This window comes from Ursus arctos, unplaced genomic scaffold (genome assembly GCF_023065955.2).
Source record: "Ursus arctos isolate Adak ecotype North America unplaced genomic scaffold, UrsArc2.0 scaffold_3, whole genome shotgun sequence".
In the NCBI taxonomy this organism is placed as follows: Eukaryota; Metazoa; Chordata; class Mammalia; order Carnivora; family Ursidae; genus Ursus; species Ursus arctos.
In genome coordinates, this window is record NW_026622985.1 from 52,313,883 (window position 1) to 52,331,365 (window position 17,483).

The 17,483-nt window shown below is 36.8% G+C and overlaps 1 protein-coding gene across 1 annotated transcript in view; it reads left to right on the forward strand.

Moving 5' to 3' along the window:
• Positions 1 to 17,483, forward strand: part of STK31 (serine/threonine kinase 31) — a 73,202-nt gene that overhangs the window by 17,262 nt on the left and 38,457 nt on the right. Inside the window, exons 6-10 of the mRNA XM_057304403.1 lie at positions 163 to 521; positions 1,480 to 1,654; positions 7,787 to 7,902; positions 9,916 to 10,075; positions 12,856 to 12,978. Of these exons, the coding sequence (XP_057160386.1) occupies positions 163 to 521; positions 1,480 to 1,654; positions 7,787 to 7,902; positions 9,916 to 10,075; positions 12,856 to 12,978 (933 nt within the window). The remainder of the gene's footprint in view (positions 1 to 162; positions 522 to 1,479; positions 1,655 to 7,786; positions 7,903 to 9,915; positions 10,076 to 12,855; positions 12,979 to 17,483) is intronic.

Genomic DNA, 17,483 nt, shown 5'->3' on the forward strand with positions numbered 1-17,483 from the left:
AAGTGTGTTTTGCATATAGCCAATAACAAGGTAAGAGTACTTTCATAGAGTTTTCAGAAAGAAGAATTATGATTTTGAAAAACTGGGTAGAAACAAAGTAAATGAAGAAAAACATGTTGGTGTAGTTGGTTTACATCTTTTTTCCTCCCCCATCTTTCTTAGGGCAGAACCTTTTTGGGGAGCTTGATTTTTGAAAAGGAGATAAAAATGAGAATTAAAGCAACCTATCAAGATGGAACAGTTATTGCCCAGGCTGAGTATGGCAGTGTGGATATAGGGGAGGAGGTGGCTAAGAAAGGATTTGCAGAAAAATGCAAACTTGCTTCCAGCACTAATACCTGTGAGGAAAAAAAATCAGATCCTGGTCAGCTTGTCCTCAGGAACCTCAAAAGCCCCATTCCCTCATGGGGGCATAGATCAAACCAGTCAGCCTTCACCCGGCCAAAGGGGCGCTTAAGTGGGAGGATGACTCTTGACTTGAAGAATGAAAATGATGCAGGAAATCATGTGACATTTCCAAAGTAAGACGGTTGTGGGGTTTTTAGTCTTAACTAGTTTCTAATTCATGGTAGAAACTCTTGTCATAGTAGAAGCCAAGGCTTATGTTTTTGGAGTCCTCATCTGTGCCAGTGATTTTGAAGGATGATACTCATTTCTATTTTTCTCAAACATGTATTCCTCTCTACTTTTGCAGGAATATTTTCATTAAAAGCCATTTTGAAAGAAAAATCATTCCTCAGTTTTTTAAAGTTCACATACCAGCTCTTCATATGTTTATCTTTTGAATATGTTTATCAAAAATAAAAATATACCCCTAAATCTGAATTATTCAGGCACAGCTACAATTTCAGATAAACTTTGAAGTTTTCCTATGGCTTTAAGAATATTTTAATGAGTTTTAGGGAATTACCTTTCCTCTTAACAAAAGAGAAACTCTTTGTTCTTCTTGTGATAACTTGTTATGATGCATTTGATTCTTACAAAGGGAATTCACTTTTTAGACAATCTTGAATTATAAATTTGAAGCAGAAAGCCATGTTTAATGTTTCTAAGTACCAAACCATTTATAAACTTCTGTTTCATGATCCAAGTCATGATGCCATGTCTTGGGTTATGTAGCTGTTCTTCGGATCTTAGAAACAAAACTGTCAAATGGAGTGGGGTTGATGGGGAGGAGAAATTGGAAGAAACTGATAAAGAATGCTTTTTTCTATATTTGCTGGAGTTGATATTGCTACAAGTTGGAATATATTTAAGTGTTGGCAGCATTGTTTTTGAAGTATGACTTCAGTTATAAAATCTAGTTTGCATTAAAATGTTTTTAAATGTTGAACTAGATAAAGGTTTTAAATTAGTTTTCAAAATTAACTTAAGATATATTATGGTATAAAAAGCTCGAGATGATTTAGTTTAGATTTATGATCTCTGTCAGCCTTAACACAGTTTGGTTTTTAAAATGAGTCAATTTGTTCTTAATAGGGAAAATTTGACTGTCGGAGACTTTAATTTAGGGTCTAATGTCAGCCTGGCAAAAATAAAGCAGGACCAGAAACTGATTGAAGAAAATGAAAGGCTTAAAACAGAGAAGGAGGTTCTTCTTGAAAGTTATAAAGCTCTGGAATCCAAAGTAGAACAGACTGCCCAGGAGCTGCAGGTATGGTATGTTCACTGGTGTGAGGTAAAGAACAACCATCTGGGTAATCTGTATACTCGTCTGCTCTTTAATTTGCTGTCACTTTTTGTTTTCTTCCCTTTCTCTCCTCCTCTCTCATTCTCTCCTTTCTTTATATTTGTTTATAGATGAAATTTTTTCTTACGCTCCAAACTAATCATCTTTGGATTTCATTGAATGTTTGAAAGATTAATAATTTTCTCATTTACATTTCCTTTTATGTTCTTTTAAAAACTTTTAACTGTGGGAAATTTCAAATAGTCCAGAAGGAGAGAGAGTTGAATAATTAACCTTATGTATTCATCACCTGGTTTTTACAATTATTAGACACATGGGCAGTCTTTTTTTTTTAAACTATACCTCCTGAGTTACTTTATTTTGAGAGAGAGAGAGCGAGCTAGAGAGAGCACGAACAGGGGCAGAGGGAGAGGGAGAAGCAGACTCCCCACTGAGCAGGGAGCCTGATGCGGGGCTCGATGAGCCGAAGGCACACGCTTAACCAGCTGAGCCACCCAGGCGCCCCAGAGTTATTTTAAAACAAATCCCATTCATAATATTCTACTGTATATGTTTTAGTGTGTGCCTCTAGTATAAAATAACTTTGAAAAAGATAGCCGTAATACTGTTCATACTTAAATATTAACAGTAATTCCTTAATATCTTTTAATATCCAGTGTTCAGATTTCCTGGGTTGTTCTATGAATGTCCCTTAGTTTCTTAGTTGGGATCCTGGTTTAGGCCTATGCATTGCATTTTGGATGATAAACCTCTTAAATTGCTTAATCTGCTTCCTTGTGTTGCTTAAGAGGCTCCTTTATCTGCATGTATTTCCTTTTATGGTAGTTAGGTCTCAAGATTTGCTCATGGATTCAGGGCATTTTTCCCTCCAAGAATATTGTGTACTTTTCAAATGCGTAAGTTTTTTCTTACACTAAATGTGCCATCCAAACACTGTTTCTCCAATTCACCATCACCAACTGGGTGTCCTACAATTCATTTGTGATACTAAATACCAGGAGTTGCACAGACCCCACAAGTTAAGGACTCAGTCCCATTAAGACTTCTTCCACTTTAGATTCCAGTCACAATAAGGTTCCCAGGCTACCTACACTTCTGCCTGTAAATTTGAGAGTTCCTATGATCCCTACTCCCCTCTTCAGTAATTCACTAAAACAACTCACAGAACTCAGGAAAGTGCTATACTTAATGATTACAGTTCTATTAAAAAGGATGTAACTCAGGAACAACCAAATAAAAGGAAGAGATGCATAGAGGAAGTTATAATGGGGGTGAAAGGTGGAGTAGGGGAGCTAGGGGTATTTTATTTATTTATTTATTTATTTATTTAAAGATTTTATTTATTTATTCGACAGAGATAGAGACAGCCAGCGAGAGAGGGAACACAAGCAGGGGGAGTGGGAGAGGAAGAAGCAGGCTCATAGCAGAGGAGCCTGATGTGGGGCTCGATCCCATAATGCTGGGATCATGCCCTGAGGCGAAGGCAGGTGCTTAACCGCTGTGCCACCCAGGCGCCCCAGGGGTATTTTAGCTTACCACTCTACAAGTACATGGGTTTGTTCACCCATCTGGAAGCTCCCTAAAACCTAATTATTTGAAGTTTGTTTTTTTTTTTTTAATGAGGGTTTCATTAGGTCTGATTGATTAAATCACTGACCATTGGTAATTGAACTCAATTTTCAGGCTTTAAATGTGTATGTGGGATTCTCCAGGGAGCTCTGCCTCATTAATCCATAAATCTTGAGTTCTGTCCATTATAACTAGCCTTTTATTTTTATTTTTAAAGATTTATTTATTTATTTTAGAGAGAAAGAGAGCGAACTCGAGGCTGGGGAGAGGGGAGGGGCAGAGAGAGAGAGGGGGAGAGAATCCAAGAAGACTCCCTGCTGAGCACAGAGCCAGATCTTGCAACTCTGAGATCATGTCCTGAGCCCAAATTGAGAGTCTGATACTTAACAGACTGAGCCACCCAGGCGCCCCATAACTAACCTTTTATCTGGGGACATCCTCCTAAGGAAGGGCATTTTGGAGATAAGATCTCTTCTTCTTAGAAAATAGTCTGTTTCTTTAGAGGTCTAGTTGATAAGGAGATTAATTACCTGCCTTTTTTTTTTTTTTTTTCTCTTGGAGTGTTCCCTGTCCTCTTCCATGAAGAGTGTAAATGGATTACAGGCCATCCGCTTTACCCACTCAAGATAAAAAATGCTCAGTTCCACTTCACAAAGTTCCTTGGTGCCTCCTTACAGTCTAACCTCTCTTCCTCCCACTCAAGGCAACCACTATTCTGATTTGTATCACCATAGTTTAGTTTTCCTGGTCCTGTATTTCATAAAAATGGAATCCTCTGGGGGGCGCCTGGGTGGCTCAGTCGTTAAGCGTCTGCCTTTGGCTCAGGGCGTGATCCCGGTGTTCTGGGATCGAACCCTGCATCAGGCTCCTCCTCTGGGAGCCTGCTTCTTCCTCTCCCACTCCCCCTGCTTGTGTTCCCTCTCTTGCTGGCTGTCTCTCTCTGTCAAATAAATAAATAAAATCTTTAAAAAAAAAAAAAGGAATCCTCTGATATGTATTCTTTTGTGTCTGGCTTCATTCACTGAATATAATGCGTGAGATTTATCTATGTTGCGTATATTAGAAGTTTGTTCATTTTTATTACTGAGTAGTATTCCATTGTAGCGGTATACCACAGTTTGTGTTTAGGGTGTTTGTTTCTAGTTTTTAGTTGTTATGAATAAAGCCATTGTGAATATTTTTGTATTGGTCTTTTTGTGGACATATGCACTCACGTATCTTGGGTTACAGAGATTCTTTCCTCAGCCATGACCAGTGTACTGATTAAGTGCATCAAAATTGTTCATTTCTGCTCTAGTGTTTTTGATCTATAGTATTTCTGCTTCTTAGAATTTCCATCTCTCTGCTTTCATTGCACATCTGTTCTTGCATGCTGTCTACTTATGTAGTAGAGTCCTTAGCATATTAATCATATCATGTTTAAAATTTCTGGTCTGACAATTCCAGCATCTATCCATGCCATGTCTGAGTCTGATTCTTGCTTTGTGTCTTCGAACTGTGTTTTTTGTTTTTTACTATATACGCTCCCTTTCCTGCTCACCCTGCTTATACGTGCACGCCCTCTCTCTGTGTCAAATAAATAAATAAAATCTTAAAAAGAAATTTCCCGGAGGGCAGATCTTGTTAAGAACAGAGTACTCTGGTGTAAAATGCTTCCTTTTCCCCTTTCCATTTTGGAAGCTTGAGGAGATTTTTTTCTTATATTTATACTGTGAGAACGTTGTAGAGATCCTGGGGGTAAAACTCTTATATAAAAGTGGAGGCATCCTGATAATTGGGTCTGCCTGGAGTTTTTAACTCTGAGTTATTCAAACTGAGTCGTCAGCAATTGTCATTTGAAATTGAGGCTTACCTGCTCCAGACTGGTTCCCTCAGAGGTTGCTGCTCCATATAAGTTGTGAATGGCTTTTATTTCCATGTCTGTCTCTCCAGTTTTGGGGGCAGCAGTTTGCCCTGTGACCTCATCTTTCTTAAAATCTAAGAACGCTTGTTGATTTTTCAGTTTGTTCAGCTTTTTACTTGTTGTTAGGATGGGGTAGTGACTTCCAGGCTTTTTGCATGCTGGATCAGAATCCTGAAGTTTTTAATGTTTTCAAAGTACTGATTTCTGTATCTGTTGGTTTTTAAAATTTATTTCTTTTCTACTTTATTAATTCATTTTTTAAACTTTATGATTGCTTTCCTTCCTCTTTAATTTGTCCTTCTATCTTCTTTAGATGGAAATTCATATAGTTTTTAATCTTTTGTTCTTCATAACATTTAAAGATATTTCCTTTTAAGTACTGCTCTATCTGTAGCCCACAGATTTTGATACTTTGTTTTCATTAATTAAACATTTTTAAAATTCTGTGATTTTTTTTTTGAATCATGAATTATTTAGAAATATGTTGTCTGATTTTCACATATTTGGAGATTTTTTCCCCCAGTATATTTTTGTTACTGAGTTTTAGTTAATCCCTTGGTATTAGGGAGCATACTTTCTGTGGTTTCAGTTCTTTTAAATTTATTGTGATTTACTTTATTACCCAGCGTACAGTTTGTCTTCAGAAATGTTCCACATACTTTAAAAAGTTAAATATATTCTACAGTTGTGTGCTGGAGTGTTTTAGAAATCAAATCATATAGCTGATAGTGTGGTATTGAAGTCTTTTGTATCTGGACTGATTTTTCTGTCTACTTGTTCTGTCAGTACCCAGAGAGGAGATCTCCAGGTATTATTGTGGTTTTGTCTGTTTCTTCCTTTTTTCTGTTCAGTTTTACTTTGTGAATTTAAAACTTTGTTATTAGTTGCATGCACATTCAGAATAGTGTCTTCCTGATGAATCATCTTTATGCAATATCCCTGTTTATTTCTGGGAATGCTCCCTCTATTGAAGTCCACATTGCCTGATATTAATATAGCCCTGTTTGCATGGTATAGCTTTTCTATCCCTTAATTTTATATCTAATATAAAATTATATTGTCTCTTTATATCTAATAAGTGTGTCTTATGAGCAGCATATAGTTAAATCTTAGCTTTTTCATTCAGATTTATAATCTCCTATCTTTTAATTGGAGTGTTAAGCTAATTTGCATTTCTTGTAATTGATGTGGTTGGGTTTGAATTTGCCATCTTTTCTGTTTGTCTTATTTGTTCTTTGTCTTGAAAACCATTCTTATTGTTTTCATCTGATTCCCAGGTTTTTTTTTTTTTTTTTTTAATACAAGTGGACTACTAAGCTCAAGATATTTGAGAACCAGTTTAATTTCACAATTCTTTTAGATCTAAATGATTCTTTTCCTCAGTATTTTATAGTTCTCTTTCACATATAATTCATTAGTAATTTGTATTAAAGATTTGTTTAATGTCTTTGTAAAACATTAAGTACATTTTCAAAGATTTAACAACTTTTTATTTTCCCACTCCTATTTCTTAGATTTATGTATTTTTGGAGTAATTATATTATAACAATTACAGTGGATATACACAGAATTAAGAACAAACATAACTGATTCTTCATGGTCATCCTACTCAACAAATGGGAGCAGAAGGACATGAACATATCTGAGTGTAGCATACTAGTAATAAGCATAAACATTCAGTATATGCTGGTTCTCTCTTTTTATTTAACTGAAGAATTTGAGAGAATATGAGAACTAAGGAGCGTGTTGTTCAAATACTGAGTAAAATTTCTATGTTTATGTAATATCTGGTTTGGAATGTAATTAGAATAAAACTGCTAGGTCCTTATTCATATTACTGCTCTATACATTATTTTAGATAATCATGGTAGACTTGTATTTGAGATACCACTCAGAATCAGGGAGTTTAATCTACCTTGGGTCAAGGAAGTGATGTTTTTGATTGTTTTGTAATATAAAATGACACAGGACTTTGTCAAAAAAATAAATTGTCATTGATAATCATTTGGTGTCTCTGGGGATCTTTTACTTATCTTTTTGAAATTTAAGTATTAAGACATAAAATATGTGAAATTTGTTTCTATTTGGCTTTTTATTAGAATGAAAGATAAGAGTCTGTAATCTGTGTGAAGGCAGAAGACTGCAATAGATTATTTTTTTCAGATCCCAACTAGTAGGGAAATCAGTTGTCCTGTGGTTTAAGATTTAAAAAAAACTTTTTTAAAGGATTTATTTGTTTATTTTAGAGCAAGAGTGAGAGAGCATGAGTGGGGGGGAGGGGGAGAGAAAGAATCTCAGACTCCACATTGAGCATGGAGCCCAATGTGGGGCTTGATTTCATGACCCCGAGATCATTACCAGAACCAAAATCAAGAGTTGGATATTTAACTGACTGAGCCATCCAGGTGCCCCCCAATTTTTTAAAAGTAATCTCTATGCCCAACATAGGGCTCAAACCCATGACCCTGAGATCAAGAGTTGCATGTTTCACCAACTGAGCCAGCCAGGTACCCCAATATTTTTAACCTTTAAAATTTTAGTTTTGCCTTAAAATCATTTAAGTGACAGTAGAAATATAGTTTCTTGTTTGAGATTCACTAGGATGTGTTTGTTTTTCGTTGCAGCAAGAGAAAGCAACTACCATGGATTTGACAAAACATTTAGAAAGCACTCTGAAGACTCATGTAGGTACCAGAATGGAAAATCTGGCAGCTAAGGTTGAAATATTGAAAGAAATTAGGTAGGTAAAAGCATATTTTTGAGAAGGATAATTTAATTTTAATTTATTTTTTTTTAAGATTTATTTATTTAGGGAGAGAGTACACAAGCAGAGGGAGGGGCAGAGGGAAAGGGAGAGAGAATCTCAAGCAGACTCGGTGCTGAACACAGAGCTTGATTTGGGGCTTAATCTCAACCCTGAGATCATGACCTGAGCTGAAATCAAGAGTCAGACACTTAACCTACTGAGCCACCCAGGCTCTTTGAGAAGGATAATTTAAAATAATTGCTAATTAGTTCTTTGTTTAAATTATATGCCCACCATATTTCCTTTGACACTTAATCTTTATGTTTTTATGGCTTTAAAGAGAGAAACTAAAAACACATTCCTGAGATGAATTTTATAGTGTTTGTGTCAGCATTCCTTTGTCACTACATGGAGTTATATGAGAGGTCACCTATGAGAGTGAAATTAAAAAATCAGCATGAGTTCTAAATGGTAGTTTGATGGGAAGCTACTATGCCCATTTGTATTGCTTGGTGTTATTTTTAGGCTTATACCAAAACTAAAGATTTGAAAGAAAAAGTGGTTTTTGTATAGTCAGAAGAAAAGTGGTCTTTGTGGAAGACCAGAAGAGAAGAAATTGTTTAGCAAGTCTTGTGCAGAGTTTATTCAGCATTTGTCAGACTCTGTATATGATTTACTTAGGTATTTTAAAGTAATAGATGATTGCCTTACTGTTGGTTAGGGATAATTTGTCATTCTTTTCTGGAATGTGGAAAAAAAAAGAGTTCTCAAGATACCTTAGTTCCCTTTTCATGCTACACAAAGAACTTAAATCAGTAATTAATTTTCTCACATACGTTGAAACAGTAAGAAGATGGTCGTCCGAATTAATACTCTGTGTTGGTGTTTTGTCCAGTGGAAATTTATATTCCCCAGTATAAGTCCCATCAGTTGTCATCTGGTTTACAAGCCTCTAGATAGTTTGAATAATTTTGTCCCTCTAGAGCCTAATTAACTTTTGATGCACTACCAAAAATTAAGTGGCTACACTGCCACAGCTATGAGACAGACTTAGGACCAAAATAATCCAATATATTTTAGTACATTTTTGAGGAAATAATGTGCTATTAGAATGGTGGCAGTCTAGTTTGAAACTAGAGAAAAGAATATGGATGGACCTTGTTGGTTTTGCTAGCTGGCCTGCTTCTCCAATTGCTTTTTTTCTTTTTTTTTTCCTTTTTTCAACTCCACAAATGCTAGTCTGCTTAATAGGGTACAGGGACTAATGTGCCTGCAGTCTTGGTAAGCAAGATTGGCTAAGTCTACTGTTTTTCAAGAATTATTCAGAAATCTAACTGTATACCAGCATTGAAGGTCTATTTGATATCATTTAATGTTCTGCAGACTTTGAAGTTATTATCCTTTATGGAAAAGTTTTTTTTTTTTAAAGATTTTATTTTTATTTATTTGACAGAGCACTAGCAGAGGGGGAGTGGGAAAAGCAGGATCCCCACTGAGCAGGGTCCTGGGATCATGACCTGAGCCGAAGGCAGATGCCCAATGGACTGAGCCACCCAGGCGCCCCGTGTAAAAGTTTTTTAATAAAAGTTTTATTTGATATTTTTTTCTGAATTTAGATTTATTTATTTGAGAGAGAGAGTGTCTGTAAGCATGAGCAGGGGGGCAGGGGCAGAGGGAGTGGGAGAATGAAAATCTCAAGCAGACTCTCTGCCAAGTGTGGATCCTAACGCAGGGTTCCATCCCACAACTCCGAGATCATGGCCTGAACTGAAACAAGAGTCAGGTGCTTGACCAACTGAGCCACCCAGGTGCCCCATGAATCAAATATTTTTTTAATTACAAGTTATACCAGTTAATTTATGATTTTATGTAAGGTTTTAGCAAGTACCTCTTCATAGACAATGTTGTATGTTGTAACTTCAGACTATTATTATTTAAGTGAAACTTTCTCTCATATCAACCTATAAATTTCTTGATCTTTTCCTTTTTGCTTTTGTTTTTAAATAGACATGTCAACATCAATGTTCGTTTTGGAAAAGACCTTTCAGATGCTATGCAAGTGTTAGATGAAGAGTGCTTTACTACCCCGGCTTCTTTGACTGAATTAGAGAGAATTTGGGCAGAATACAATCTTGCTCAGGAGAACATAAAAACTTGTGAAAATGTGGTGGGTCAAGATTTTTTCTTTATTATGGTTTTATTTGTTGATCATAAGGGGATATCATTTGAGAAAGGATTATAGATATTATAGTAATTGATACTTTGCATGAAATCTTTAATTTTTATAGCATCTTCATATTAGTAATTTGATTCCTAATTTTATTGCCTTGTTAAAAAAAGATAAGATAGATAAATGGCGATTGTGGATAAAGTGTTAACAAAATCTTTTTCCCTTTTGCATGAACATTGGTTAGGTAAATCTCCCTAGTTGGTATTTTATATCTGAACTTGAGGAATTTTAAACTACGCATACTTGGTGGGGGCTCTTGCAACTGGGCATACTATCCTTGAGGAACTTTGGAAACTATTCCCGTCAAAGATGGCAGCTTTTGAGGGGGATGAAGCTTGTAAGCCAGTGTGGCTGTGACACCTGCTAATGTATTTTGTTTTTAGGTCTGCATGGTGTGTTTTATGCTGCAGTGCTGGACTCTGCCTTACTATTAAATGCTATTTAAGCCACCCATTATTGAGAGGTGGTTATTTGTGGGTAGGGGAGGGTATAAAGAACAGATTATTTCCTATGAAATATTTATTAGCATAGGTACAAGTATATTTCCTCTCACAGTTTTCTTTAGTTTATATTGAGCTGAACAGAACTCCTTGTTTTTCATATAAAGATACTTACCGCAGTCATAGCTTTCCATAGTACCTGTGAGTTCTATACTTGTGTTTGGAGTTGCCCATCTGAATTACTGGTGGTTTCTACCTCTGAGGATTGTACCCTGAAAGTCTTATTCCCAGTTCATACCTAGGTTGCCCAGTTGGGAACCTAGCTGACTCTAAGTGAGACGTGAACAGAATAACTAGGACTTTGGAAATGCCAGGAGTGTTAAATTTGAAGAAGGGCTTGTATTTGTGTCATTTTACATGTTAGACCCTTAACTGATTTCTTCTGATTATGGAAGAAAAAAGTGGCAGAATCAGTAAGTTTTGAATCTATATGAAACACAGGTAATGTTATTAGGTACTTTGTAAACTTTTTCTTACACTTTTAGAATGGACAGTTTTGCTTTTATTTTATAAATGAGGAAATTGAGGCCTACCGGGTTTAAGGAAATTACTGAAGATTATATAGTTCTAAATGTTAACATGGTATTTGAACCTAGATGTGTCTGACTGCAAACTGTATTCTCTTTCCATTTAAGCTGTATTGTCAATATTAAAATAATTAATGATGTATTTTCATGTAATAAGATGAAAAAGAACTGCATTTTAATTTTTGTTTTGTTGTTTTTCTGGTTTGAGCATAGGAAAGTGATTCAGGACAGAGAGGGAGAGTGTTTAATGTAGCCCCAAGACTTGGTATTTTGGTAGATTTTTAAAAAATATTTTTTAAACAGATTTTATTTATTTGACACAGAGAAAGAGAGTGAGCACAAGCAGGCAGAGTGGCAGGCAGAGGGAGAGGGAGAGGCAAGCTCCCCGCTGAGCAGAGAGCCTGATCCCAGGACCCTGGGATCATGACCTGAGCTGAAATCAAGAGGTGGACACCTCACCGACTAAGCTACCCAGGCACCCTGCCATTTTATTTCCCTTATTGAACTTAATTTAGGTCCTAGTATTATTATTTTCATTTATGTATTTTGCACACTACCTTAACTTGATTGCCATGTGTATTTTTGGTGAAGAGATTCTTTCTTTTTTCTATATAGTTATAAAATGGTCTGGTTGAGGGACGCCTGGGTGGCGCGGTCATTTAGTGTCTGCCTTCGGCTCAGGGCGTGATCCCAGCGTTCTGGGATCGAGCCCCACATCAGGCTCCTCCGCTGGGGGCCTGTTTCTTCCTCTCCCACTCCCCCTGCTTGTGTTCCCTCTCTGGCTGGCTGTCTCTCTCTGTCAAATAAATAAATAAAATCTTAAAAAAAAAAATGGTCTGGTTGAGCTTACACAAAAAAAGAATATTCTAAAATTCAAGCTCTTAAGTGTGTGTACCAGACACTGTTATAGGTAGCAGAGACACAAATTTGTGTAAGACATGATCCTCTCTCTTGGGTATGGAATATACATATAAATAGTTTCAGTACAGCTTCATAAGTACTAGAATATAATCTCTCTCATATGCCTATTTCCAAACATAGCCTCTTAGACAAATTGGAGGTTTTACCATGGTGGAGATTAACTGAATCTTGAAGGATAAGTGGATGAAGGACTTGAGGGTGGAATGGGAGTAAGAGGGAGTTAGTGTGTAGTTAATAATAGGAACTTATATAATTTTCTTAAGAAAAACAAAAATTTTGGGGTGCCTGGGTGGCTCAGCCATTAAGCGTCTGCCTTTGGCTCAGGGCATGATCCTGGCGTTCTGGGATCGAACCCCGCATTAGGCTCCTCCACTGGGAGCCTGCTTCTTTCTCTCCCACTCCCCCTGCTTGTGTTTCCTCTCTTGATGGCTGTCTCTCTCTCTGTCAAATAAATAAATAAAATCTTTAAAAATAAATAAATAAAAAAAATACATAAAGAAAAACAAAAATTTCAGTGTTGTACATATAATGGGAAAAATCAGAGCAGGATTATTAAATGTCTTATTTCTAATTAAGGGAGAGAAAAGCTCTTTGTGAGTTTGGTGATTTCAGGAGAGAAATATTTGTCTTAAAAGCTATTGTGTTTGGAGAATGTAATGTTAAATTTTACTCACTTTAAGACATCAGTTTTTTTTGACATAGGTCAATGTGTTAAAAAAAAAAAACCACCTGATGTGTTAATGATGGTTATTCTGTTTTCTTTCTCCAGAATGAAGGGAATATTTTGATTGCCAAAAGAAATGAAGTGCAACAGAAACTGAACATGGCAGTAGAAGTTTTTATTCTGGAAGTAGATGAGTTACCTCTTAATAAACGCTTGAAAACATTGCAGGTTAGAAGTTAAAAAGATGTATATACATTAAAATATGTTTATCATTTGAGAGGTGAAATTGGCATTTACCTTGAGACTCCAGATAGTACTGATGGTTGCAAACTTTTTCTTCTCTTTGATGAATTCTAGTTTCTCTTTGATAGAATTAAAATGTTACTTTAATCTATTTAATATGTTTATGTATGTATATGTATCTATCCTGCAAATAAGGTAAAATGGTCAGACACATCAGGGTTGCTAGGGCGGCATTCACTGGGAAAACTCATGGAGACAGAAGCAGTAGCAGGCACGTGAGTCCCTGTTGTCTGTTGCATTCTAGCGAAAATCTGGTAGGGTCACATGTCAAGAGTTTAGGAGAGGAGTCCTGATCCAGGATTAGGGGCTAGAGTACAATAGCTATAGGATGTTATGGACCCTTGTCTTCAGCGTTATCCTGCCATCTCAGCAATGACTTTAATTTGGAGTGAACGGGCGTGTAACAGTGTTATGACCCATTCCACCTATTAACGTGATTTTTCTCTTCACTTAATCAGATCTTTTTTTTAATGTCCTTTGCTGATGTTTAAAATTTTTCTCTTAAGAGGCCTCTGGCATTTTTTCATTTAATATGTATGCTTTTGGTTGCTTTTGTGTATATTATCTTACTTTCCATTTCTTAGTTATTTTTGGTGGTGTAGTGGAATACTGTTTTATTTATGTGTGTATGTATTTATTTTTTATTATTTTTTTTACTGTTGATGTCTCTAGCAACTCTCCTGAACTCTCTTTTAGTTCTAATTTCTCTATTAATGTTCTTTGAGCTTTCTTTGTGGTCATATCATTTGAAAACAACAATCCTCTTCGCCATCTACTTTTTATGTATCTTTGAACTTTTACTGCTTTGGTCAGCATCTTTAGTAAGTTAAATCGTGGCTGTGCTAGTTGGCATCCTTGTCTCATTTTGGACTGCAGCGAATGAGTTTGGTAGAGAGTTGGAGAAAAGGATATTGGGGACATCTGGGCACTGTCTTTCTGTCTGCCTGGAGGAAGATGTAGTTTAGAAGATACCATGTATAGTATAAGTTCTTCCAGAATAGTGAAGTAACCTTTGCATACAAAAGGGCAGTGGTGTAGTAAGAATGTATGTCTACAGCGCAATTTTTAGTTTACCCTGTAAAGGTTTATTTCTTCTTGTGAACTGTTAGTAAACATAGGTTTGCAACCGAGATCGTTTTAAAAACTCTTTTCTTAAAGTTTAATCTTATGAGACTTTTTGCTGTATCTGGTTTGTTTCTCTTTCTACTGTTCCCCTCGGTCACCAGAATATTCTTTAAACTTCTATTTTGGTGAAGCAGTTTGATATTTACTTATATTCTTCAAGTACTTAAGAAATAAAACTTATACTACAGTAATGGAGGTCAAAGAAATTAAAGTTCATGATTTCTGATTTCCTCAACAGTTATTGAGACTTCTTTTGTGGCCTAAAATACATGGTTGATTGTTCATGACTGTTCCTTATAAGTTAAAAAAGTACATTCCGGGACGCCTGGGTAGCACAGTCATTAAGTGTCTGCCTTCGGCTCAGGGCGTGATCCCAGCGTTCTGGGATCGAGCCCCGCATCAGGCTCCTCCGCTGGGAGCCTGCTTCTTCCTCTCCCACTCCCCCTGCTTGTGTTCCTTCTCTCGCCGGCTGTCTGTCTCTGTCAAATAAATAAATAAAAATCTTTAAAAAAAAAAAAAAAGTACATTCTGTGCGTTCTTGGTGTGCAGTTCCTGATGTATAGCTATTATTTTAACCCTTAATCTTCTGTATCTTTGCTTACTTTTTGGTCTGATCAGTTTATCAGTTTTGCGATATTTTTGTTATATATTTTAGTTCTTTAAATTGTTAAAAAAATTTTGGTGCTGTATGGTTGGGTGTTAAATTATTTATGATTGTTATGTATTTTAAACTGTTTTCTTTTTAACCATTATGTAACCTTATTTTTCCTTTATGGTGTTAAAATATTGTTTCCTTTAAGAATTCCTTTTCTACCTGTTTTTTTTTTTTTTTTTTGGTTATCATTTGCTCTGTTTATCTTTTCTTTTTCCCCCTCCCTTTATTTTATTTTCATTTTTTTTTTTTAAAGATTTTATTTATTCTATAGAGATAGAGACAGCCAGTGAGAGAGGGAACACAAGCAGGGGGAGTGGGAGAGGAAGAAGCAGGCTCATAGTGGAGGAGCCTGACGTGGGGCTCGATCCCAGAACGCCTGGATCACGCCCTGAGCCGAAGGCAGACGCTTAACCGCTGTGCCACCCAGGAGCCCCCTTTATTTTCATTTTTTAAAAAGATTTTATTTATTTATTTATTTGACAGAAAGAGAGAGGGAGCACAAGGAGGGGGAGAGGGGGAGCAACAGAGGGAGAGGGAGAAACAGGCTCCCTGTTGAGCAAGGAGCTCAGTGCAGGGTTCTATCCCAGGACTCTGGGATCATGACCTCAGCCGACAGCAGACGCTTAAGCAACTGAGCCACCCAGGCACCCTTTATTTTAAATTGAATGTCTTTTTTAGACAACATATGAATGCATCATTTTTTAAAAGAATCTAATGTATAAATTTATCTTTTGATGGGTAACTTGATTTATATGTTTATAATTACTGTTTTACTAGAACTTATTTCTGTAATTATTTTGTGTTTCTGTTTATCATGGTTTCTTTTTTCCCCCCTTTTCTACCTTCTACCACTGATATCTTAGAACATTCTCACTTGTCTTTCGTGTGTCTTCCTTCTGTGTATTTCCCTCCCCCAAATCAGCTAACCAAACAGCCATAATTGTTTAGGATTTTAATCAGAGTATTATGGATATTCTAAATGATAATTCAGATAACAAGCTTTAGAGTTATTCTCTCATTCTTATTTCATAAGTTGTTGGGTATCTTTTGGTTTTCTCTGTGTATTGGAGTGTTTTCTCTAAGTACTTTTTTAAAAAAATTTATTTATTTCAGAGAGAGAGAATGCATGTGTGCAAGTGGGGGGAGGGGCAGAGGGAGAGAATTTTCAAGCAGACTCCCCACTGAGCTTGGAGCCCGATTCAGGGCTCAATCTCATGACCCACCTGAGCCAAAACTAAGAGTTGGATGCTTATCTGACTGAGCCACCCAGGTGCCCCTCTCTAAGAGTACTTTCAAAGAGGGTTTTGTGTGGTTGATTTTGTAAAGTATTTAGTGTCTCAGGTTATCTTTGTTTTTTTTTTTTTTTAAGATTTTATTTATTTGAGAGAGAGAGAGAGTGAGTGATCGAGCATGAACAGGGGGAGGAGCGGGGGGAGAAGCAGACTTCCCACCGAGCAGGGAGCCAAAGTGGGGCTCGATTCTAGGACTCTGGGACCATGACCTGAACTGAAGGCAGATGCTTAACCAATTGAGCCACCCAGGCACCCCTGTCTCAGGATATCTTATTTAAACATTTAAACAATTGCTTGCATTTAAGGACCTCTACATTTTTTTTTAAAGATTTTATTTATTTATTCGACAGAGATAGAGACAGCCAGCGAGAGAGGGAACACAAGCAGGGGGAGTGGGAGAGGAAGAAGCAGGCTCCTAGTGGAGGAGCCTGATGTGGGGCGCGATCCCATAACGCCGGGATCACGCCCTGAGCCGAAGGCAGATGCTTAACTGCTGTGCCACCCAGGCGCCCCAAGGACCTCTACATTTTTTAATTGTTCATCCATTTTTTCTTTTTATCCCTTTCTGTTTCTTTTTGGGGGGATCTGAGGAATCCTGACTTAACCATCTAGCTCACTAATTGGTTCTCTAGCTGTATCCTTTTTGCCATTTAGTGAATGCATTGTGTTCTTTATTTCAAAGATTATTTCTTTTATACCTAATAACTTCAGTTGGTCATTGTTTATAAGTACATGGTTTTGCTTTGTGTTTTCAGTATTCTTTTTTTTTGTTGAGAGTATTATGTTTATTTTGAGTTCTTGATTTTGCTTCCTTTTTATAAGGTGGCTTGGTTTGTTACATTCCTTTCAGAGTTCTCCTGTTAGTCACACATTTCATCCTCCTCTGTACCTCCCCTCAAAGATCTCATATTCCCTTGGGGAACTATAAGCTATCTTAGTTCTGTGCTGTAGTGTAGGTATGGGATAGGGTGGTAGAGGGGTCCTAGGGTGGGGTGAAAGCTTGGAATAAAACTTCAAAGACTTCAGATGGGTTTAGGGAATAGGATGGGGCTGTTTCTCAGAGCTTCTAGGGTTACAGTTTGGGTTCACCTACTTCCTGTAAGCTTTTCTTCTGAATGATCTTACTCTTCAGTGCACCTACAAGCCCCTCTGCCTTAGACACTAGTCTTTTTCAGGGGCTATTACCCTTGGGTGTAAATGCTACCAGGTATTCAGGGGGAAAGGGAAGAAAAGAAAATGCTTAGGGGATGGCCAACTTTTCTGTACTGGTTATCAGTTTTTGCCTCATCTAGGTTCCTGTACTGTACTTGTATACACATATTGCTTCTTGCTTTGTGCTACTGCTTTATAGTGTGAGA